This window comes from Molossus molossus, unplaced genomic scaffold (genome assembly GCF_014108415.1).
Source record: "Molossus molossus isolate mMolMol1 unplaced genomic scaffold, mMolMol1.p scaffold_m16_p_9, whole genome shotgun sequence".
Lineage (NCBI taxonomy): Eukaryota > Metazoa > Chordata > Mammalia > Chiroptera > Molossidae > Molossus > Molossus molossus.
The window spans coordinates 106,794,842-106,819,068 of record NW_023425403.1 but is presented as its reverse complement, the minus strand read 5'-3'; the positions used below and the strand labels follow the sequence as shown (position 1 = coordinate 106,819,068).

Genomic DNA, 24,227 nt, shown 5'->3' with positions numbered 1-24,227 from the left:
TGACTATATTTAATTTTGACATTACAGGTTAAGAAACATTTGTTTTCCTAAAGATCAAAATCTTTTCTATTTAATAAAATATTGCCTGCCAGTCATTTCATACATATATATACTTTTATTTTGTAGGAAAAAGTGTTCTGAACATTTAGAAGGTAAAAAAAAAAAAAAAGTATGTAAACATAATTTGGAATATGCTTCAAACCAGTATCAAAGTTATATAATATTGTTAGAATAATAATCCTAAGTTATTTTCCAATGCCTTCTAATACTGTACATGTTTTTAAACAGAATATATTATATGCACAAGTTCTTTGATTCTAAAATATTTCATTCTTCTGTGAACTATCAATTTTTTGGTATGTATAATGGAACACAAAAGAAATTCTTGGTTTTCAACTAAAAATTCCTTGTGTAATTAACATCTGAATGTGGACAGATATGGGGCCATGTTATAAATTGCTTAGAACCTTAAAATGCCCATCAGCAATACTTATTTTCCAACAGATGACTCAAAATACGGCTTTTACACAGACAATGTCAATTCCATAAGGAAGATGATCATACATTTAAATTTTTTCCCTATACCTACATTCAAAATTCAAATGTGAAGTTCATTACTTAAAGCAGCCTACTTAATATCCAACAATTATGATAGTTTTCATTAATATTGTATGGAGTTCAGAGCCAGACTGACCCTTGGAGCAATCTGGCCTGCCCCCCACATCCACACCCATGGGACCCTGAAGTCCGGAGAGAGAGGGTGACTCCCCAGTGCAGTGTTGTCACGAGATGTTCACACAATCAGAATGAGTTTCTCTACTTCTCATTCAACGTGATATCCTCCACATCATATTGAAACCTCTTTTTGAGATATATTATTATTATTTTTAAAATATGTTTGTATTGACTTTTTAGGGAGAGAGAAACATCGATGTGCGAGAAATACCTCAATCAGCTGCCCCCTGCACGCACCCCTGGGGATGGAGATCGTGATGGGCCTGTGCCCTGACTGGGAGTCAGACCGGGACCTCTCGGTCCAGGGGACAATGCTCAGTCCACTGAGCCACACCGGCCGAGCTAGACATGTTATTAAAATGACTTACTATGAGGTAGTTGGTCTGTCGCTTAGACGTTATTTGTAGTCTGAATCTACCTTAACGAATATGTTGTCAAGTCCCCTAACAGTGTAAGTGGACAGACTCACGTGCGGACGGTCAGACCCACCTGTCGAAGGAATGGAACTGCATGGGCAGCATGGCCTGCGCCTCCCTCTTCAGGGCCGGGTCGGGGTACGGGACAGGGTCCGGGCCGCAGTCCGCGAGGTCCACGGGGGCGGCCACCAGGCTCTTCAGGATCTCCTTGACATTGATGCCCTTGCTCTGGCTGATGCTGGGGACGGGCGGCGCGGGCCTCGGCCCCTCCCCGGGGCTCTCGGTCAGGCTCTCCTGGGACTTCTTCACTTCGGACGACAGCGTGGACAGCAGCTCGCTCATGGCGTCGGGGCCGGGGCTCGGCTCCAGCTCGGCCCCGTTCAGGACGCCCGCCACCTGCTCCTCCCCGATGCCCGAGTCGGTGTGAGGACCGGGGCTTTCCAGCGGGATCTCCTCCCCGGGGGCTGCCGCGTCCTTCTCCTTCACCGGCTCTGGAAATGCGGCGGGCGTTTCTGCAATAAAAGAAAGATGGTTTAAGAGCTTCATCAGGAGAGATCCAGGAACATTAATAAAATATTCTCACATATGAGCGAACATAAAGACTGCAGAACACACAAAGCCTGCCGTCCGGCTGTGTGGGACAACTGGATAAAACATGTCCATGTACACCTGTCGTTCTGCTCAGTGACCTTCGACAGAACCCTGTGTCTTTCACAAACCAAAACCGATGTCTTCAACAACACACAGCTTTTCGTAAAAGCTTGTACAGAACTGGAACATTTAAACTAGTTGAAGATAATCATTTTAAAGTCCCATGAACATAATACATAAAATTCTGAAGAGTTCATTTGAAAAGCATGTCCAATAATTAGTTCGAAATAATAGTTTAATAATAAGATAATGCTTCTTAAGAATTTAGCCTACATGTGCCTACATATTCTTTCTTCTAGAATAAAGATTCTAGAATACTTACTTTTTGTGAATAAGTATAAACTTCAATTTATGAAGTTAATCAGAAAAATGTAGGTATGAAATATACATATAGCATTACTAATTAAAATAGATAAAAAGAAACACATCTTTAAACTATTAAATTCAAATTAAATCTTATTATACAAAGGTTAATATAATAAATTTCAGCATATAATAAAATGTTATCAAGTTGTAAATGATGACCTTACAAAGTTTATCTAATCGAGGATATGATAAAGATAATAATAGATCCTCACTTAATAAAGTCATATTGAAAAAAATAAAATACATGTGAATGATGTGCAGTTCTTCAGATTCTTAGTAAATGTTAGCTATTTTGAAATAATGTGTTCAGATTATTCAATATTCCTAATATATAATATTTAGTTAACTAAAATATACATCTCTCACTGTTCTATACTGTTATATTATACTTTCCCTCGTGTTTATTAAACAGGTTTTAGCTTTGTATGATTGTTTGGATGTTAAAACTGAAATAAGAAAATACTAATTAGCATGACTTGATAATATTTTTAAAGTGGGTGACTAACATGAATAGGGTAGATCCATTCTTTGTTGATCCCAAGACTGAAAATTAAAATAACCTCATAAAAGTTTTGAGAAGACAAATGATTTCAATAATACTGGCAAAGCACTACAAAAAGAAAAGGTTAAGAGGTGAAAACAATAGTCTGGCTTCGCATGAAAGGTCGTGAAAGAAGACTGAGACCAGGCAGTGGCACCAGGAGTGAGCAGGACGCGGACTCGGGGCGCGTGTGGCATCTGCTAAGTGAGGAACTGCACTCGGAGGGAGGAAGCACAGGGAGTGTAGCTGTTCCGAAAAGTAATGAATTACATTCTGAATCAATTAAGTCTACAGAATTTCTGGGATATTTACATCTGCACGTCAAGATAAGTATAATTATATATTTTGGGATCATTTAAACTGAGATGCTAATCAAAATGAGAAGCTAAAATGTCAAAGGTAGTTTTTTCCACCATCAGTGATACTACTGACTTTAATACGTGTGCATCGAGATTATATATTTTTGGAGAAAAAAGAACTAATTAGTAGCAGTATTTCTGTGACAACAAAATCAGTATCATGGCTATTAGCATAGGCTAACTTTTCTTACAGAGTCAAACTATCAAAAGGTGTATAATAACGACTACCACTTAGCCTGAATTTAACTGATTTATAGAGCTGGCCTAGAGTTCTTGCTTCACCCTAATACAATGTTTCAATATCTCGATTTATGGTGTGTTTTACATCAAGAGATACACACAAAAATGTAAACCTTTCAAGTTTTATTAGTATACAATATAAGCATTTTGCTAGCAAACAAAATATTGAAGGAAATAAAGTCTTTAATTTGGTACATACAAGGTACTATATAAAAATATTTATACACCATATGTAATTTTTTGCTTTTCTGTTCAACTGATGCTCAATGGACAATTAAAATCCATAACTCATTACCAAGATACTTGAAACTCCAATATAAATGTTAACTTCTCGATTATAAAACAATTAAAATTTCATTAAAATTGAACATTACAGAACTTTCAAATGAATCATCAAAATATTTACACAGACTAATCAGAAAAAAGCTTTCAAAAGAGAAGCCAGTACATTTAATATTTCAATAAAAATGCTATTCAAGCCCTGGCCAGAGGTGCTCAGTGGTCAGAGTGTTAGCCTGCACACCACAGGGTCATGGGTGTGATTCCCGGCCAAGGGCACGCACCTGGGTTGCAGGTGTGATCCAGGCCTCACTTGGGGAGCATGTGGGAGGCAACTAATCGATGTCTCTCACATCAGTGTTTCTCCCCCTCTCTCCTCCCTTTCCACTTTTTCTAAAAATCAATGGAAAAAAATATCCCTGGGTGAAGATTAAAAAAAAAGAATTCTATTCAAATAAATACATTTTGTAAAGAGTACCCTGTGATTATGTTACATAGAAATAAAAATAGTTGTAAATAAAAAATAGATCAGTAGTCAAAATCTTAATTTCCTGTTATGCATTAACATCTTTGCAGTACACGCTCTTATCTGATAGTGTAAACATCCGCTCAGACAACTCACATGTTTCACTGACACTGAAGTGCTGGGAGGATCTGGCCCCGGCCATTTCAACAGGGAGGTGGGCAAAAGAAGCAGAGAAAGTGTGTACGACTGGACATGAAGATCACATGATGACAGCAGACCTGTAACCTTTCACTAGCTCGCATCAGTCTAGGTACCAATGCGCCGTGTCCGTTCACAGAACAGTGTGTCGCTGGCCTAAATCATCTCAACCTCGTCAGAAACAGACGGTTGGAAGCCAGATGCCGCTTTGTCGTACTGTTTCATTGAGAGTAACTGAGTTATCTAATACATTTTCGGGAAATTATGGGGTTAAGTTTGGCAAATGACATGATTTCTATATGGTGACCTCGTTTATCACATTCCTTCCTCCAAAAACCCTGCTTTACAATGAATGATGAAGTGTTTCAATGTCTTACCTATTAAATTACTCATATTGCTGTTTTCCAAACTACATAAGGAATAACATGAAAGGAACATTCAGCTCCTGGTTAGTAGAGCACTAAATATCATAGTAACCTTAATTATTTCCTTTTCCAATAGTAATCCTAAGGAAACCAAGTCACATTAGAGTGCTTTAAAATGAAACATTAAAATCTGTATACTAACCATGTATATTTTGTTTATATTAAACTAAGAAATGCCAACTTGCATAAAAATTAACCTGACTTCCAAAGAAAAAACATAGATAAAGTGTTTAAAAATCATTATTAAAGTTCATTTTATACAAAAAAAGAATGCAATAAGCATTGGTTAATTATTTGCAATTAATTATATATGACTCAAACTTTTTGTTTACTACACTAAATGTATAAAAAGAATACAACTTCAGGAATTCAACATTATTACCAAAAATATGACTGTAACAGACAAAATTATAATTTAGAAGAAACAATTAAGAGCCAGAAAGGCTCTGGTGTGTAGATTTGTTTGAGTTTATCCTACATGGGAAGCATGGAGCTCCTTGGATTGCACAGTAATGGTTTTCAGCAAATTGCGATGTTTTCGGGTTAACATTTCTCCTAATATTCCTTCTGCCCTTTCTCTCTCTCTCCTCTCTTCTGCAAGTCCCATGTGGGTGTGTGGGTTCTCCAGATGGGATCTCATTGGCCTCTGAGGCTCCCTTCACTTGTCTTCATTCTTTTCTTTTCTTTTTCTCAATTCTGAACCTCACAGTATGATCATTGCCGTGGCCCTTTCTTAAAGTAGCTGATTCTTTCTCCTGCCAAGTCAAACCTCTCTGAAGTCCTTCTAATGAATTTTACATTTTAGTTATTAAATTTTCAACTCCTAAATTTCTACTTGGTTCCCTCTTTGGTGAGACACCACACTCATACTTTAAATTCTTTAGCAAAGATTCCCTTTCATTACTTGAGCACATGTGTACTAGCCGGTTTAAAGTAACTGTCTAGTAAGGCCAACATCAGGGCACCGCGGAGGCGGTTCCTATCAACTGTTCTTTTTTTCACTCTGTGTGTTGACCATACTTTCCTGTTTCTTTGCATGTCTCATAGTTTCTGGTTGAAAGTCAGACATTTAACACATATGATGTGCCAATCCTGGAAATCAAACCCCTCCAACGGGGTCCGCTGTCGCTCTGTTTATTGACTGTCCTGAACTAATTCTGTAAAATCTTCACTCCTTGTCACCTGCAGCCACCTAAGTCTACTCAGCGCAGCCGTCAGTTCATGCTGGGACCGAGACTGCCCTCGCTGTCCTGGACAGGGAGACGGCTCACTCGCCGCAGAGGCTCTGCTGGAGCACACTTCCAACACGACCTGTCTACCACTCTCCTTGCCCTCCACAACTGCTTGCACACGGCCTGGACGCCATCCAGAGGTAAGTGACTGAGGCTTTCTCACATCTTTCCTGAACCTCAGCAAAGCCCCAGGAATATGAACATCTTATTTTCAGATCTTCCTTTTAAGTTTCTGGTAAGGCTGCTGTTAGCCATGGCTAGTTAGCATTGCTACTTCAGACAGTTGCAATGTTAAAAAATGTAAGTTGCTGATAATTATTTTGACAAATACCTTGGAATTAGGACTTTACTCACCAAGTAAGCACCCATCAAATCAATAAGAACGAGCCCTGTGAATGGAGCTTCACCAGAGGGAGCTGCCAGATGGGACGAACAGTGACAATGTCCTAAAATGGGACTTTCTAAAACCTCTAAACCAGTGGTTCTCAACCTTCCTGATGCTGCGACCCCTTAGTACAGTTCCTCAGGTTGTGGTGACCCCCAACCATAAAATTATTTTCGTTGCTACTTCATAACTGTCATTTTGCTACTATTATGTCTTAGGCGACCCCTATGAAAGGGTCGTTCGACCCCCAAAGGGGTCGCGACCTGCAGGTTGAGAACTGCTGCCCTACACCTAGCTGACCTCCTTCCAGTGGCTACTAGGCTGCTGCATCCATGCTGCATGGCCGATGGGCTGCTGGTTGTCGAGGTGACTGCAGCGCTGGGGAGCGGGAGGTGGCAAGGGGGCAAGTTCAGTCTCCACAAAGCTTGCCCTTGTCATAAAAATCTGCAGGTTTTCTTGATTTAGCAATTTCTGGATTGTTGCAAGCTTTTGATTACTTTCACAGAACTGCAGACGGGATGTTGCCAGTGTTTGCCAGTGTTCTCACTGCCTGTTTGCAGGGGGGGTTTTTGGGGGTCCTCACTCTACTCTTCCACAAGTTCTGCCTCTACATGTTTCCACTCCAGATTCTGCCTCTACATGTTTCCACTCCAGATTCTGCCTCTACATGTTTCCACTCCAGATTCTGCCTCTACATGTTTCCACTCCAGATTCTGCCTCTACATGTTTCCACTCCAGATTCTGCCTCTACATGTTTCCACTCCAGATTTCAAGACAGGTTCAATCTGTGTATTTCTATCAAAGAGAAATGATAAAATATTCATATTTACATGTTCTGCTCTTGTCTTGCCTGAGCTTGTTTGTACTCTTTTTCTTTTCTTAAAGAAAAAAAATACATCATGCATTTCTCTAATGTCATGAAGACAACCAATAAGACTAATAACAAAATGCCAACATATATGTCTAAAAGTTTTTTGAGCTGCAGAGACAAAAACAACCAAATATAGTACAACACTCTCAATATCTATTAGAAAAGACACAAATTGCATTTTATATAGGGATGGGTAAAGGTAGGTTTACAGTTGTTACACAAATAAATACAAGAATTGAAATATTAATGCAAGAATAAACTGCGACTCACATACTCGCAGCAGTAAACCTGCTTTTGCCCACCCCATATATGATTAAGAATTTAGGCTTTGAAATGAAGACTGTTTTACTTCCAATTAAGATTTAATCATGATTTGTGATGTGGCATGAGCCATTTACCTTTTCTCAACCTTTCTTTTACCTGTAAAATAAGCATAACAACAGTACATACGATATGCAGTTGTCGTGATGATTAAAGAACTTAATTCATGAACAGTATCTAGCATAAAGAAATGCCACTGTAAGCTCTTGTACCTGCTGTTGTCACGGATTTTACTGTTATCACTACCACCATCACCACCATAATCATATCCTATAAGAAAATACAGAGTCCAACCCTTCTATCATTATTCTCTCTACTCATCATTAATTAATGTCTCTTTTCCCTAGCTTTGGCTCCTTTAACTGTAGATCAATATATCCTATCCTTAAAAAATGACCTCTCAACCCCACCTCTCTTATAAAGACTAGTCCTTAAGCTACTTGGGATATTTCTCCTTCCTTTCTGAAGGAACTATGTCATAATGGAAATATCATCGGAATATAACCAAATTGATCAAAGTTCCAATTTGGGCTCCACAACTTACTAGTTTTCTATGTTGCTTAGACAAATTAGTTATGCATTCAGAGTTGCAGGAACTGCACCTGAAAAATGTAGATCTTAAGTATGCTATGAGGATTAAGAAACTTATCAGGCTATCATCTGAATTATCCTTGCTAGATTCAGTTTCCCAAAGTAGATTTCCACAGACATCTCAAAATTAACACATCTACATTTCTTTTTCCTTCTGCAGGTTAGTCACATTTTCAGCCATTTTCTCCTCAAAGACGACTTCTACCCTTCTCTCTTCCTCTTTTCCTCCCGGGAGGCCAATAATGAAAATGTTATTCTGCTCAGTGTTGTCCCCTAAGTCTCTAAAGCTACCTTCACTTTTTAAAAATTCATTTTTCCTTTTGCTGCTCTATGGTGCGTTCCCGATCCTTCAGTCTGCTTCATATATTGTGCTGTTGAACCTCTGCAGTATATTTTCAGTTCCATCATCGTATTCTTCAGCTCTGTCACTTCCACTTAGTACTTTCTTCTATCCTCATTTTCTCTGTTTACGTTCCCACTGTGTTCATCCATTCTTCTCACCACTTCAGTAAGCACCTTCATGACCAATACTTTGAACTCTTTATCAGGTGGATTACTTATCTCTATTTCATTAAGGCTTTCTTCAAAGGTTTTATCTTGTTCTTTCATTTGGAACATATTCCTCCCGTTCTTCATTTTGCTTGACACTCTGTGTTGGTTCCTATTCAGTGGGCAAAATAAACATCTCACCTAATACGGAAGGAGCAACTTCATGTAGGAGATACATCTTATCCCTCAACTCTGCCCCAGCACTATCATCTCTCAAACCTCTGTGATTGTACAAGCAGCAAAACCCATGCCAGAGTTCTGATCTACAGAAGTGTAGATATGAAATTTGTGCTGCTTTAGGCAGTCAGTCTGCAGCAATTTGATATGGCAGCAACAGAACACTAATACTCCTCTGCTTAGTTTAAAAACCAGATCCCTCATGCAGTTTACCAGCCCTACATAATTTGGTTCCTGCCTACCTATCTAAGCTCATGGAATGCTTCTCATTTCCTTGATTCTTTTATTTATCCATATATGTACCCAAATATTTCCAGAAATTTCTCAGAGTCTGTGTTAACCTGTCACGAATATGCTTCCGCTGCCCCCGTTCCTTCCCCGAATTAATGACTTCATACTCGGGTTCCCCACTAAATGTCACTTCTACGGTGTCTTTCCAACCCCGAATCAAATTAGGGTTACTCTTGTTCACTTTCTCGAAATAGTCTGTAATTTTATTTCTTAGAACGCACATACCTTGCAATCCCATATTTAAGTGTGTGCTTTCTAAAAATGTGTCCCCCTTGCTAGAATGTTAGGTTCAGAAGGACAGCAGCTTCTTGCACACCATTGCATATTCCAAGTACCTAGGATGTAACAGTAAATCATTCATTTGTTCCTTTAATATATAATGAAGAAACTGTAAAGTGAATTGAAAGAAAGGCAAAATTAGAAGAGAGAGAGAGAGGGAGGGAAGGAAAGAGAGAGAAGGAAGGAAGGAAAGGAAGACAGAGAAAGAAAAGACTTTTCTTGGTACCTTTAGTAATACTAAAAACAGACATTTAGGAGTCAAAATTTTTAAAAATATGTGCTATGAGTAACTGGACATGATTTTCAACAGTAAATAATTGAAATATATAATATGATATGTTTAACATCACTATCCAATAAAAATTCTTTATTATATTAATGATAGTGTTAAAGAGGACTTGTGAAATAAATTATAATGTACCCATATAACAGATTACAATGAACCATTAAAATATAATTCCAAAAGCAAGAGAAAATAACAAACTTACAATATTCAAAACGTTAGTGTTGGTTTATAAAAATATGAAAATTGTTTAATAAATATTAATTTGATTTTTAAATATGCAACAAATAAAAACTGAGCAGTGAAAACATTTGTATATAAATTATTGGTCTACTGTATTTTTCAATGAGATACAATCCTGAAAGTAAAATTACTAGCTCATGGGTTATGGATATTTTTATGCTATGTAAAGTATACATACTTACATTCCCATTTTTCAAAATTTGTCCAATTTTCAAATTATGGAACATTTTTGTTTCAATACAAACTTAATTTGATTACTGGTAGGGTTAAATAAATTTTTCTTATTTGTATTGTACATTGCCTTTCTTTTGTTAGCTGTTTGGTATTTTCTGTATTTTTCCATTATTGTGATATATTAATTTAATTGATATGTAAGAGCTTTTTAAATTATTAATAGATATGTAAGAGCTTTTATCATATAAATGTACAATTTTTCTGTTTGCGCTTGTCCTTTAATTTTGCTAATATATTCAGACACATACTTTTATTTAGTCACATATTTTACTTAAAACTTTAGCCTTGGATGTTATGTTTTAAACATCTTTTCTTATATAAATATTAATTTTCTTAAATAATGTTCATTTTAATTTTTACCTTTAAATTTTAATACATTTTAAGTTCATTTGATATGTTATAAAACAAGGATATAAATGTTTTCAAATGGTGACCCCATTTGGTTGTCCCTATACCATTTGCCAAATGATGCTCCTCATCCATTTGATCAAAGCTGTATTTAGAAACAATAACATATACAAATTCCAGTCTATTTATAGTGTTTTTGCCATATATCTAATTCTTGTAACAGTATCATATTCTCTTATTTTATTTCCTGTTTTAATCCTTTTCTCTGATTTTATACTGTTAGATGAAAAACAATATATTTCTTTATAAGTTCATCTAGATATCAACTTTATTCGCATTAAACCTATTAATATAAAGCTTCTACAGCTTCCAGGACAAGTTACTCATAAAAGCTAATGTGTATGGTTTTAACATACATTTTCTGGCTACAATCAATACTTAACTTCTTAAAAATTGTTCAGCTTTCTCACTGACTTAACCGATGAACAAACATTCGCTGTATCTACTTCGGAGTGCCAGGCAGCTGAAAGGGACCGCCTCCTTGAAGAACACACTTTCGTAAACAGGTAGACATAAATAAAGGGTGCAAGTGCGAAAGGAAGTAAGGAGGAGGCTGTGACAGAGCACAGGGCGCTGGAGCCTGGGGCGAGGGAGTGGGAGGAGAGGGTAAGGGGGAGGAGCCTCTGTAACACTCTCAACAATCAAGACTGACAGAAGGAAAGAGCACAGGGGTCCAGGAGGAGCCACTTAGCTACTTTAGTCAGGGAGACCTCTGCGAGGAGGTGGCCTTTAGGCAGATACCTGAGGAATAAGTAAGACAGTCATACCACAAAATAAAGAAAAGAGAGAGCCAAGCACCAGGAACGAAATACAAAGATCGCACGGCAGAAAAATTCTTGGGATGATTAAAGAACTAAAAAGGAATGTGATTATAGCATAGTGAGCAACTGGAAGAATAACATACGATAAAGCTGAAACGGTAGTCAGCAGGCAGACTATCCAGAACCCAAGTGATATTTTCAGTCAAAATGGGACATAATCTCATTTACACTTTAAAGCAAAATGCAGCAAAACTAAAAAGAAAATAAGGAGAAGAAGAAGAAGGAGAAGGAGAATGATGATCAGTAAGAGAAGAGGTGAGAAAAACATTTTGGAAGCAATTGTAATAAAGTAATCCAGGTAAATTAGAACTAAAGTAGTCTCACCACTGTAAGTTTAGATATTTTAACTTCGTCCCAAAAGTACAGAAAGCCTTTATCAAGAAAAATTACTTTGTTATATTTCTTATGTTACATATTATAAAATATTTATTATATAAACATATATTAAATAAAAATTGTATTTCATTACATTACTATTTAAATTACATATTGGTGTTATTTTAAAATTTCTCATCAGTTAATAGACTAAATGACTAGACACAAGTCCAATCAAGGAACTGGAAATACTCAAAGAAGGGACAAGACCTTGAAATAAGAGATTACCTGAGATTAAAAAGGAGAGACAGGCCCTGGCCAGTTTGGTTCAGCGGTTAGAGCGTCGGCCTGCGGTCCGGAGAGACCCGGGTTCGGTTCCCGCTAAGGGCACGTACTTCGGTTGCAGTTTGTCCCCGGCCCTGGTTGGTCGTGCGGGTGGCAGCCACTTGATGTGTCCCTTCACGTCGATGTTTCTCTCTCTCTCCCTTCCTCTCTCTCCCTCCCACTCTATCTGTACAAAAAATGGAAAAATATCCTTGGGTGAGGATAAAAAAAAAAAGAAAAAAAAAAAAAAGGAGAGACAGGCCAGAGAGCTAGTATAAAAGAAAGTGAAAGGGTCAATGATGAGCTGCAAGAAGGGAGTGAAGTGTGAAGGCGTTGACCAGTACAGCAGGTCAGTGCTTCTCAAACTATGTGTGAAAAACACACATTTTTTAAGTACACAAAATAAAAGCACAAATATTTTTATTATTTGACTCCATAAACATAAAATTACTTCAATAAATGTAATCTGAATAAAGACAACATTGGGAAAGAGGAAATAATTGCCGAACCTGTCCACGTTGTTCACTGAATGTGCATGTACGCAAATGTTTTTTGTTTCTTTATTAATTAGTTTATTTTTGTTACAGATGTTTCTCCTTTTCCCCCCACTGCTTCCCCTTCCCCCACCCTGTCCCCAGCTTTGTTGTCTATGTCCACTGTTCATGCATACATGCATATAAGTTCTGTGGTTTATCTCTCCCCCCCCCCCTCTTCTGGGGATTGTCAGTCTCTACCCACTTCCGCGTCTCTGGGACTACCCCATTCCTCAGACTGTTACGTTCATTATATTCCACAAATAAGTGAGATCATGTGATACTTGTCTTTCTCTGTTTGGCTTGTTTCACTTAGGATAATACTTTCCAGGTCCCTCCATGTCGTCTCAAAGGATAAGAGATCTTTCTTTCTTACAGCTGCATAGTACTCCATTGTGTGTATGTACCACTGCTTTTTTATCCATTTGTCTACTGATGGACACTTGGGCTGTTTCCAGATCTTAGCTATTGTAAATAGTGCTGCTATGAACATGGGGGTACATATATTCTTTCTGATGGGTGTTTCAGGCTTCTTAGGGTATATTCCTAGAAGTAGGATCACTGGGTCAAATGGAAGTTCAATTTTTAATTTTTTGAGGTAACACCATATTGTTTTCCATAGTGGCTGCACCAGTCTGCATTCCCACCAGCAGTGTACTAGAGTCCCCTTTTCTCCACACCCTCGCCAACACTTATTTGATGATTTGTTGATGGCGGCCATTCTGACAGGTGTGAGGTGATACCTCATTGTTGTTTTAATTTGCATCTCTCTGATGATTAGTGATGTTGAGCATTTCTTCATATGTCTCTTGGCCATTTATATGTCCTGTTTGGAGAGGTGTCTATTCAGCTCCTCTGCCCATTTTTTAACTGGTTTCTTTGTCTTCCTTTTGTTGAGTTGCATGAGCACTCTCTATATATTGGAAATTAACCCCTTATCTGATATATCATTGGCAATTATGCTCTCCCATACAGTAGGTATCCTTTCCATTTTGATGACTGTATCTGTTGCTGTGCAGCTTTTGAGTTTGATGTAGTCCCATGTGTTCATTTTCTCCTTTGTTTCTGTTTCCTTAGGTGATGTATCAGTGAAAATTCTGCTGCGTATGATGTCTGAAATTTTGTTGCCTACAGTTTCTTCTAGGATTTTTATGGATTCATGAGTCACATTTAAGTCTTTTATCCATTTTGAGTTTATTCTTGTGTATGGTGTAAGTTGATGGTCTAGTTTCATTTTTTTGCATGTAGCTGGCAAATGTTTTTATACTTGTAAGTTTTCATTATACATCATAACTAAACAAAAACTTTTAAGCAAAGGGTGATTTCCCAAAAGAAACGATTATGTAAACACTTTGAATAAACATTGAGAATATAAATATTTAAAGTTTATCATGTGACTTTGAGCTTTTTGCTTGTTATAATTAATTTAATCCAAGTTGAACCAGAAACAATGTTACTCATGTAGCTAACCTGTTTTTAATGACATTCAGAGGTATGTTGATGAAATGAAAACTCAGCTTAGAATATTTACTTTAAACTTTTATCCAAAATGAAACTAGAAATGCTGTATCTTTAATTTTTTTTTTTATCCTCACCCGAGGTCATTTTTCCGTTTTTTGTTCAGGTAGAGTGGGAGGGAGAGAGAGAGAGAGAGAAACATTGACATAAAAGGGACACATCGAGTGCCTGCCACCCGCACGACCCAACCGAGGTACATACCCTTAGGGGAAACCAAACCCGAGATTCTCAGGACCGCAGGCCGATGCTCTAACCGCTGAGCCAAACCGGCCAGGGCAAAATGCTGTATCTTTAAAACATACCATTAATGTTCAATACCCAGTTCCAGTAATTTGTCCTGCATAGTTATAATCACATATAAATTGCTTCACTGAAAGAAATAGTTCCAGTTACATGAATTTCTTATGTATGAATCTTCTAACGGAAAATAAAACTCAAAACACTCTATCAAATATGACAAGAACTAACTTTTCAAGGATGAACAAAATCAAGTTTATTCTTTTTTTTTTTTATTACTTGATCCTCACCTGAGGATATTTTTTCTATATATCGTGAGACAGAGTGGGAGGGAGGAAGGTGGAGAGAGAGAGATACCAACTGGCTGCCTTCCACACAACCCTGAACAGGGCCAGGGACGAATCTCAACTGAGGTGCGTGCCCTTGACCAGAATCGAACCCATGACTCATTGGTCCGCAGGCCTATGCTCTAAGCACTGAGCAAACTGGCCAGGGCTCAACTTCATTCTTAAAGATCAAGATAGTTCACTGATAATTATTATTAAATAATGAAACATGTCATACAAACTGTGTCCTTGCAAGATTCTAACATTGATTCTTGTCCTCGGACACTTTCTGCAGTAAAAGGAGTTGCAATCCTCCTTTGTTTGGAAGTACTACATTCATTAAAAATGTTTACACATTTTACAAAGAGGCCAGTCCTATTCATCTTTAAAGAGTAAAATCCAACTGATTTTTATCCTGTGAAAACACTAAGAGTTGACTTTGCTGTTCCAATACTATCAACTGACTTCTCCTCTCAAAAGCCACTGCAGCTCAGCCGGTGTGGCTCAGTGGCTGAGCGGTAACCCGTGCGCCAAGAGGTCAGGGCGCATGCCCCGTTGTGGGCCCGATCCCCAGTGGGGGGCATGCAGCAGGCGGCCAATCGGTGCTCTCTCATCCATGTTTTTATCTCTCTCTCCCTCTCCCTTCCTCTCTCTGAAATCAATAAAGAAAAATAAATAAGTAATAGTATCAACTGGAGCTCAGGTCCTCCCCAAACTCACTCAACTCAGTTCCCTGCCATTGCAGGCTCACGTCCCCACTTTTCTGCTGACCGGCAGCCAGGCAGCGCTCACGGCGCCTGCGCGGTGAGGTCCTGTCTCTGTCCCAGGTCAGCTCCGCGTAGCAAAGCCACAGCCCTCCCGCCGCTCTGCAGACAGCCAGGCAAAGCCTCTGCCCTCACAGGCTCCCAGGTTCGGGGCAGGGCTACCTGGATGCTGGCCTATGGAGAGGACCTCGTCACGGCGGAGAGCACCACGCTGTGCCTGAGGAATTACGCAGTGTGCACACAGGAGATCTGAGGTGCGATGTGGGGTGCAGAATTCAGCCACTACAATTCTTTGCTCCGCAGAGACACTCTCTCGTTCACCTCACCCAGACATCATCGTGGCTATTTAATTTGTCATCTCTAAAACTTCCAGTTGGTTCTTTCTAAACTCTTCATTTTTCTCATTATGTTCACTTTTTCTTGTAGACTGAAAAATATCTTGTACTTACTAATAGCTGTTTGAAAGTCCTCATCTAATAATTCTAACATGTCTGTCATTTTTTAATCTATTGCTCTTGACCTTTTTTCTCCTGCTTATGCATCACATTTTCCTGCTTCTTTGCACATTTAATACTTTTTATTAGATGTTTAATATTGACTTTTATGTTGCTTGTTGAGGAATTTTCTTATACTCACTCCTTTAAAGGAGTTGGAACTCTGCTCTGACAACTTGTCTAACTTTCCATTGGTCCGATGCTTTCATGATTTAGGGCTACTTTAGTCCCTCTGCTGAGCTGTGGCCCTTCTGCATTCTCTAATAAATGATACCACTGTGCATATGACTATACATATCATTAGGTATTCTTAATTTGCAGATGGTACTTCAAAAATGTAATGGAAAATAAATATAAGAGCTATATTTGCTCTCCCTAGGCGGGTATAAATACAATGTATTTCTCCATGAAACCTGAGGTGCATACTTGTTTGTAACAACAGCATTATGGATTATTCTTTCTATAACATGGTGAAGTAAGAATACCCAACAGGTCAGGAGGTGAGGTCAGTATTACCTTTGTAAAATGAGTGGGCAAAGCTCTGCTCAGGAATTAACTTGGCGAGGAATCCATGGTTCAAAGCTGGGTGAGGGACAGACGGCACGACCACAACTGCGAAGAGAACACGGAATCAGAGCTGAGTGCGGGGACACCACGCGCCCCGCCGAGCGCGGGCCTCTCGCGCCTCTGCCGCCGGACCGCGCTAGCAACGGACGGCACCTCCGGTGCAGGGAAGTGGTTGTGTTAGGAGGAAGGAAATAATATACTTAAGCAATTATAGCAACAGACACAGACACATACAAATGCACAAAAAATTCAGAACTGGTTTTAATGAACTGGCAATTCACGAATACAATGCTTATTTTATGCATATATGACTGATAGAATGCATTAAAATAAAGAAAAAGTTGATTAAGACAATAAAGTCTTAGTATTTTAAATGGTAAAAAGACAAACTGCAATGGTAAAATAATGTTTAATTTGAAGAACAAAGTTAAAAGTAAGATTATACTACAATGAAATATCATGTTTATGAGTTTTAAAAAAGCATGCAACAGCAAAGTATTAAACATAATCCATATGTCCACAACAGCAATGAAAAGTAAATGAGATATGATATGCTATCGAAAACATGATGCAGAGATTTGACCACTAATTTCTATGAACTTTTAAAAATATCCATTTTATTTATATGTCATATACATTTATTCAGGAAAGACAATTTCAACTACAAATTAATCCAGTGATGCATGAAATAACCACAGGGTTACCAAGGTTATACTGCAAACAACAGAGAAACAACCTTGATATAAACACCTGGCCTGAAAAGCAATTGCTAGGAGGAACCCCATTAGGTTAAAATATTAGTTGCCAGAAAATGTGTTTGTTATTTTCAAGCGGAGTTGACAAAGCTGATAATGCAAGAACTCCTACAGTACGAGATCTGCTATAGATAAGAAAGACAACGTGAGCCAAGATGTTCAGTGTGGTCTATAAGTCTTTCATTTTAGTTGAAACTATTTTAGTATAAAGTTTAGAATGTATGTTTGCTTATTATGAATCTGACAGAATACTGACATTGAATATAGGATGTTTTGAATATAGAATATACTGAATATAGGATATTGATTTTTAGATACTGAAATAACGACACAGCAAAACAAATAAAGGAAGGAAGGGAGGGAGAAGGAAAGAGACAAGAGAGGGACAAGGAAGGCAGGCAGGCGGGCAGGAAGGAAGGAAGGAAGGAAGGCCATCTCTGACCATGGCTATAAGATTTATAGTTTAGCTGAGTGTTGGTCTTGTACTACTCTATGAGCACCTCCTAATTTGATGTTTATATAAGTTAGAATTAATATATTTAAAAATCAATGAGTTACTTGCACAAAAATAGTAGTATATAAATGATTTTATCAATAAATGTAAAACATTAAAACCAAAACTGCACTGATAAATGAAAATATAGCAAATATCATGGAAAGCCATTCATACATTTTTGAGGAATTAAAAGAATATTAAATTGGCCTTTATATACCATGTACTTTTAGATATTTGAGGTGATTATGAATAGAATCAGTTTAAGTCTGGATGTACAAATGAAATTAAGAGGAGGTAAGAGATAATGGAAATTCAAATAATTTAAAAAATATTAAATACCTGTACTTGTTGGTGAATTTATTTCCTGTCTGATGTTTCTACCTGGTTGGCTTCCAGTTCTCGCAGTCTCTCGCTGGGGCTCTAATATGTCACGATACTTGGAAACCATCAGAACCGAAATGAAGTAAACAACAGCTAGAGCTAAGAACTGTGCCTGCTTGCTATCGTCCTGTGTAAAATGAAAAGGCAGTTTTGACATTCAAAATTTTTAAAGTTAAATTCTTAGAATACAAGAAACTATTCCTATTTTATTTTATTTATGAAGGCAAAATACGATGTTTAACTTCTATTAAAACTTGTTAAGTGTATAGAGTTATTCAGTAAGTATCAAATACAAATTCCAGGAATATATCATCTGAGTTATAGATTGAAGCGTAATTTAAAAAAACAAGAATGTTAAAATTTTGCAGAACATGCAAAAAACTTATTCTTTGTCCTTTTCACCATTATTATCTATTACTTTCATATCACAGTATGTATATGAAAAATATACAGATATATGCAGAATGTAGTATGTATATTAAAATATGTAATATGTATATTAAAAATATGCATGAGGTTGAAAAGAGCAATTGAATGCCTCAAGTATAAAAACAGTTTCAAATGAGGTTAGTAAAAAATCAACAGAGTAAAATTACAATTGAAATACATTTACAGTTCTAAAATGTTACTATTTGAGCAGGACACTATTAATACACAATGGGGCATAGAAACAGTGGTGGAGCATAAAACAAACTTTAAACAAGGCCAATATGAGCTAGAAGGGTGGCATGGTAGCTTAAGAGAAAGCCAATGAAATCTTTACCTGCATAAACAGATTAAAAAGAAGTAACAACCCCATTACCCTGCACTAGACAAACAATAAGTACTGGTCCTAATTTCAAAGGTTTAAAAACAAAATGAAATTCTTCCAGAGGAAAAGAGTCAAACAGTAAAAGGTCTGAAAGAGATCAGCCTCGTTAGGATAAAGAGATACTAGTTTTTAAAAAGCAGCTTGCAGTCTGGTAGAGAAGATAACTTTATAGTAAGTATGCTTTGCAAAAATTTAAGAACTGCATATCACCTTCAGAGCGCTATCCAAAAAGCCTCGATAACCATCTTACAGGGAAAAACTGTTAAAAAGAAAAATTACCAAAAAAAACCCCAAAAGAACAAAAAAGACTAAGAAAAAAGCAAATTTATATGACCTGTATGACCACTTCCAAGTTATTTGATATATAAAGAATTAAATGTAAATGATGAGAAAGACTTTCTCTAAGCTAGGGAAAAGTGATACTTCATATCAATACTGCAATTTGTGCCCCAAAGATAACAAGTAAAAATTAGAGTCATAAAAATAAGGAAAACAAACATGCATTAAAGTCTAATAATTCTATTAATGGATTATTTATATTTATTACTTCACTTAAGTACAATATGAACAAAATTCAAAATTTATGTGCACTTTTCAGAACAGAAAGTAAACAAAAAATATTTATTGATGATTTAGTACTGTGGAACAAAATTAGTATAGCTAATGGAGAAAATGACCAAAATAAATTAAATTTGGTCTGGATTATGAATTTAATATTTCATACTCTGTGGGTGACAGCTTTTCTAGGGATACAGTTTCTTACGAAGTGTTTAAAATGCACACTCCTTGCATTACAATACCAATGGAATAAATATAAAGAGAAAAGGGAAAAAAATCAAAGCTTAAACGGTTATTATAAAGGATATTAGTACAATCAAACTAACAAAAGATACTGACCAAGAATAAATGCAATGCAGCTCAAGCTGTAATAGACTATAATATCCTACAATTCTTTTTATTTCCACCACTGGAAACTCAGTACCAGGCAATTAGAAGGCTTTTAACAAATATGTGTGAAACAAATGAATATCAACTACCAAGCTGTAGAACTGTATATAACAGATACTGTTGTCCTAGCCAAGCTAAAATCTCCCTTATATACCATGCAAATAGTTGCCATTTCTTTTCAAATCCAGATGTGCAAAGTAATTGTGCAGCTTATTCCCAGTTCTATCTTTGAAAAAGAATAACAATATACTTAGAGGCTAAACATCTGGAGAATGACTAAAATTTATACAGATTAATTGACTCTCTTAGGTATTTTATTGTTATGAACACATGGACTTTATTATGTTTCTCCCATAGGCTTAAGAGATGGTGTTCTCCACTATTCAATCTTAAATCAGTAATATAATTAAATAACTCTGAAATCCATTAAAAATTGTAATGCTTCACCCAGAATGTTGGAAAATTTTCAATTCAATTTCTAAGGAAAGTTACTTTGGTTTATATAATATGGGATACAGGTTACCTAGAACAGTAAGTTTCCTTTCAAATTCTGCTTACTAGGGAACACTGGAAACAAAGTTGTTTAAAGGCACACGTTTTTATTTTTACCACATATAAAATTTTGCCAAAAAATGTTTTACTTGGATTTAAACAGTTCATTTGAGTGTAAATCAGCAATATCTTCTGCACAAAAACAATCAAGACATAATTACAGAAGAGGACACACATAACCCATACAAGGGCGATCTCCTGGAGCATCCAGCTCAGAACTTCCAGCAGACTCTCTACTGGGTCCCACAGGACACTTACTAATAAGGCTATTAAGACTGGGAGTCATAGCACAAAGAGAGAGCCAAAATGGAGACACAAAGAAACAAGACCCACATGAGAAAAAAAGAGGAATCTCCAGAAAAAGAGCTAAATTAAATGAAGTCAAGCAATTTATCAGAAAGAGACTTCAAAGCAATGGTTATAAGAATGTACAATGAACCTAGTGAGAACTACTAGGAGCTTAATGAGAATTACAAGGAACTTCGTGGGAACTCTTATCGGCATGAAAAAGGTCATAGAAAGCATAAACAAGAACCAGTTGAGAATGAAGAATACCATAACTGAAATCAAGAAACACTGAAAGAATTAAAAGTAGGCTGGATGAAGCAGTAGATCACATCAGCGACTTGGAGACAACATAAATAAAAACACACAATCAGAGCAATGAAAATTAATAAAAAATGAGGACAGTTTAAGAGAACAGTTAGACAACATGAAACATAACAATAGCCACATTACAGGGGTACCAGAAGGAGAAGAAAGTGAGAAAGGGATAGAAAACCCATTTGAAGAAATAATGACAGAAAACGTCAGACAAGATTAGGAAGCAAAGAAAGTCCCAATTAAGATGAAACCAAACAGACCCACAATAGGAAACATCATAATTAAAATAACAAAGATCAAAGACAAAGATATAATCTTAAAGGCAGCAAGAGAGAAATAGTTACCTAGTTACCTACAAGGGAGTTTCCATAAGGCCTGCAGCAGATTTTCAACAGAAACACTTCAGGCCAGAAGTGAATAACATAAAGTATTCAAAGCAATTGAAAAATAAGAAACTGAAACCAAGACTACTCTATACAGCAAGACTATCACTCAAAATTAAAGGCAAAATAGAGTTTCCCAGACCACAAAAAAAAAAAAAAAAAGGCTGAAGGAGTACATTACCACCAAACCAGCACTGCAATAAATGAATAAATGTTAAAGGAACTGCTTTAAAAAGAAGAAGAACATAGAAAAAACATAGAAACAGGGGTAAAAAGAAAAAAATGGCAATAAATAAGTACCTACCAAGAATAACCCTAAATGTCAATGGATTAAAGTCTCCAATTAAAAGGCACAGTATAGCTGAAAAAACATGATCCATACATATGCCACCTACGAGAGACCCACCTCATAGCAAAAGATTCACAAAGACTGAAAGTGAAGGGATGGAATAAAATATTCCATGCACATGGAAATGAAAAATAAAAGGTGGTGTAACAATACTCATATCTGACAAAATAGACTTCGAAATAAAGGCCATAACAAGAGACAAAAAAAGGTCACTACATAATACTAAAAGGATCAATCCAACAAGAGGACATAACCCTGGTAAACATATATGCACCCAATATGGGAACATCAAAATATATTTTAGAAAACTTCAGTGGATTTTAAGAGAGATCAGCTGAAATAAAGTCACAGTAGGGGACTTTAACACCCCACTATCATCACTGCATAGATTTTCCAGACAAAAAACCAACAAGGAAACAGTGACCTTAAATGACACATTGGATCTGATTGATTCAGTTGATATTCACAGAACATTTCATCCCAAAGCAGCAAAATATACATTCTTCTCAAGTGCACAAGGAGCATCCTCAAAGACAGACCACATGTTAGGACATAAAATAAGTCTTAACAAATTCAAGAAGATTGAAATCATATAAAGCATCTTCTCAGATCACAATGGCATGAAACTAGAAATCAATTATAATTTAAAAAAACATTCAAACATTTCGAAGCTAAATAGCATATTATTAAACAATGAATGCATTAGCAATGAGATCAAGGAAGAAATAAGATTCCTAGAAACAAATGTAAACGAACACACAACAACCCAATATCTATGGGACACAGAAAGGCAGTCTTGAGAGGGAAGTTCATAGCATTACAGGCCTACCTTAGAAACAAGAGGGAAGTTCACAGCATTACAGGCCTACCTTAGAAACAAGAAAAAGCTCAATTAAATAATCTAACCCTACACCTAAAAGAACTAGAAAAAATAAAACAAGCCCAGAATAAGCAGAGGAAATAAATAATAAAGATAAAAGCAGAAAAAAGTGACATAGGGTAGAAAAACACACACACACACACACAAGAGCAAGGAAACCAGGAGTTGATTCTTTGAAAAGATAAAAAAGATTCATGAGCCCTGGCCAGTTTGGCTCAGCGGTTAGAGCGTCGGCCTGCGGTCCGGAGAGACCCGGGTTCGGTTCCCGCTAAGGGCACGTACTTCGGTTGCAGTTTGTCCCCGGCCCTGGTTGGTCGTGCGGGTGGCAGCCACTCGATGTGTCCCTTTCACATCGATGTTTCTCTCTCTCTCTCTTCCCCTCTCTCCCTCCCACTGTCTGTACAAAAAATGGAAAAATATCCTCGGGTGAGGATTAAAAAAAAATAAAATAAAAAGATTCATGAATCTTCACCAACACTCACCAAGAAATATAGAGAAAAGACCCAAATAAATAAAATCAGAAAAGAAAGAGACAAAGTAACAAGTGACTTCAAAGAAATACAAAGAATTATAAGACAATATCATGAACAATTATATGCCAATAAATTGGGCAAAATGGTTAAATTCCTAGAAACATACAATCTACCAAAACTCAATTAGGATATGTCAGAAAACCTCAATAGACTGATAACAACTAATGAAACTGAAGTAGTTATCAAAAAACTCCCAGCAAACAAAATTCCTGGACCAAATGCCATCACTGGAGGATTTTGACAAACAAACATTCAGAAGAAGAACTAACATTGATTCTTCCCAAACAATTTCAAAAAATTCCAGAGGGAGGAAGACATCCATATTCATTTTAGGAGGCCAGCATCATCCTACTCACAGCAATCAGACAAGAAAAAGAAATAAAAGGCATCCAAATGGAAAGAAAGAAGTAAAACTGTCATTATTCACAAATGACATGATAACTGTGCATAGAAATCCCTAAAGACTCTACCAAAAACTACTACATCTAATACATGAATTATACAAACTAGCAGGGTATACAATTACTATACAGACCTCAGTTACATTTTTAAACACCAATAATAAACTTCTACAAGAAAGAAGAAAAAAGTTGAAGGGATCACAAAAAGAGAAACTAAGAAAACAATCCCATTTACTATTGTAAAAATAAATAAATACATAAGGTACCTAGGAAAAAAACATCTATACTCGGAAAATAAGATATTGATGAAAAAAACAGAGGAACAAGTGGAAGCATATCCCGTGTTCATGGACTGGAAGAATTAACATCATTAAAATGTCCATACTACCCAAAGTAATCTATAGATTCAGTGCAATCCCTATTAAAATACCTATCAATGGCATGTTTCACAGATCTAGAACAAATATTCCAAAAACTTATATGAAACCAAAATGGACTCTGAATAGCCTCAGTAATCTTGAGAAAGAAGAAAAAAGTTGAAGGGATCACAATATTAGATATCAAACTTAACTACAAAGCTACTGTAATCAAAACCACATGGTACTGGTACAAGAACAAGCACACAGATCAATGGAACAAAACAGAAAGCCCAGAAATGCCTTCCAGATCAATTAGTATTCAGCAAAGGAAGCAAGA

At 36.8% G+C, this 24,227-nt stretch overlaps 1 protein-coding gene across 2 annotated transcripts in view; it reads right to left on the bottom strand.

Moving 5' to 3' along the window:
* The window catches only part of NBEA (neurobeachin), a 763,707-nt gene that overhangs the window by 482,192 nt on the left and 257,288 nt on the right, over positions 1-24,227 (bottom strand). For both annotated transcript variants that reach the window (XM_036249654.1, XM_036249655.1), the window contains exons 29-31: positions 18,030-18,198; positions 16,389-16,484; positions 1,225-1,663 (exon numbers count right to left, since the gene is read on the bottom strand). In XM_036249654.1, coding sequence (XP_036105547.1) covers positions 1,225-1,663; positions 16,389-16,484; positions 18,030-18,198 — 704 coding nt within the window. The remainder of the gene's footprint in view (positions 1-1,224; positions 1,664-16,388; positions 16,485-18,029; positions 18,199-24,227) is intronic.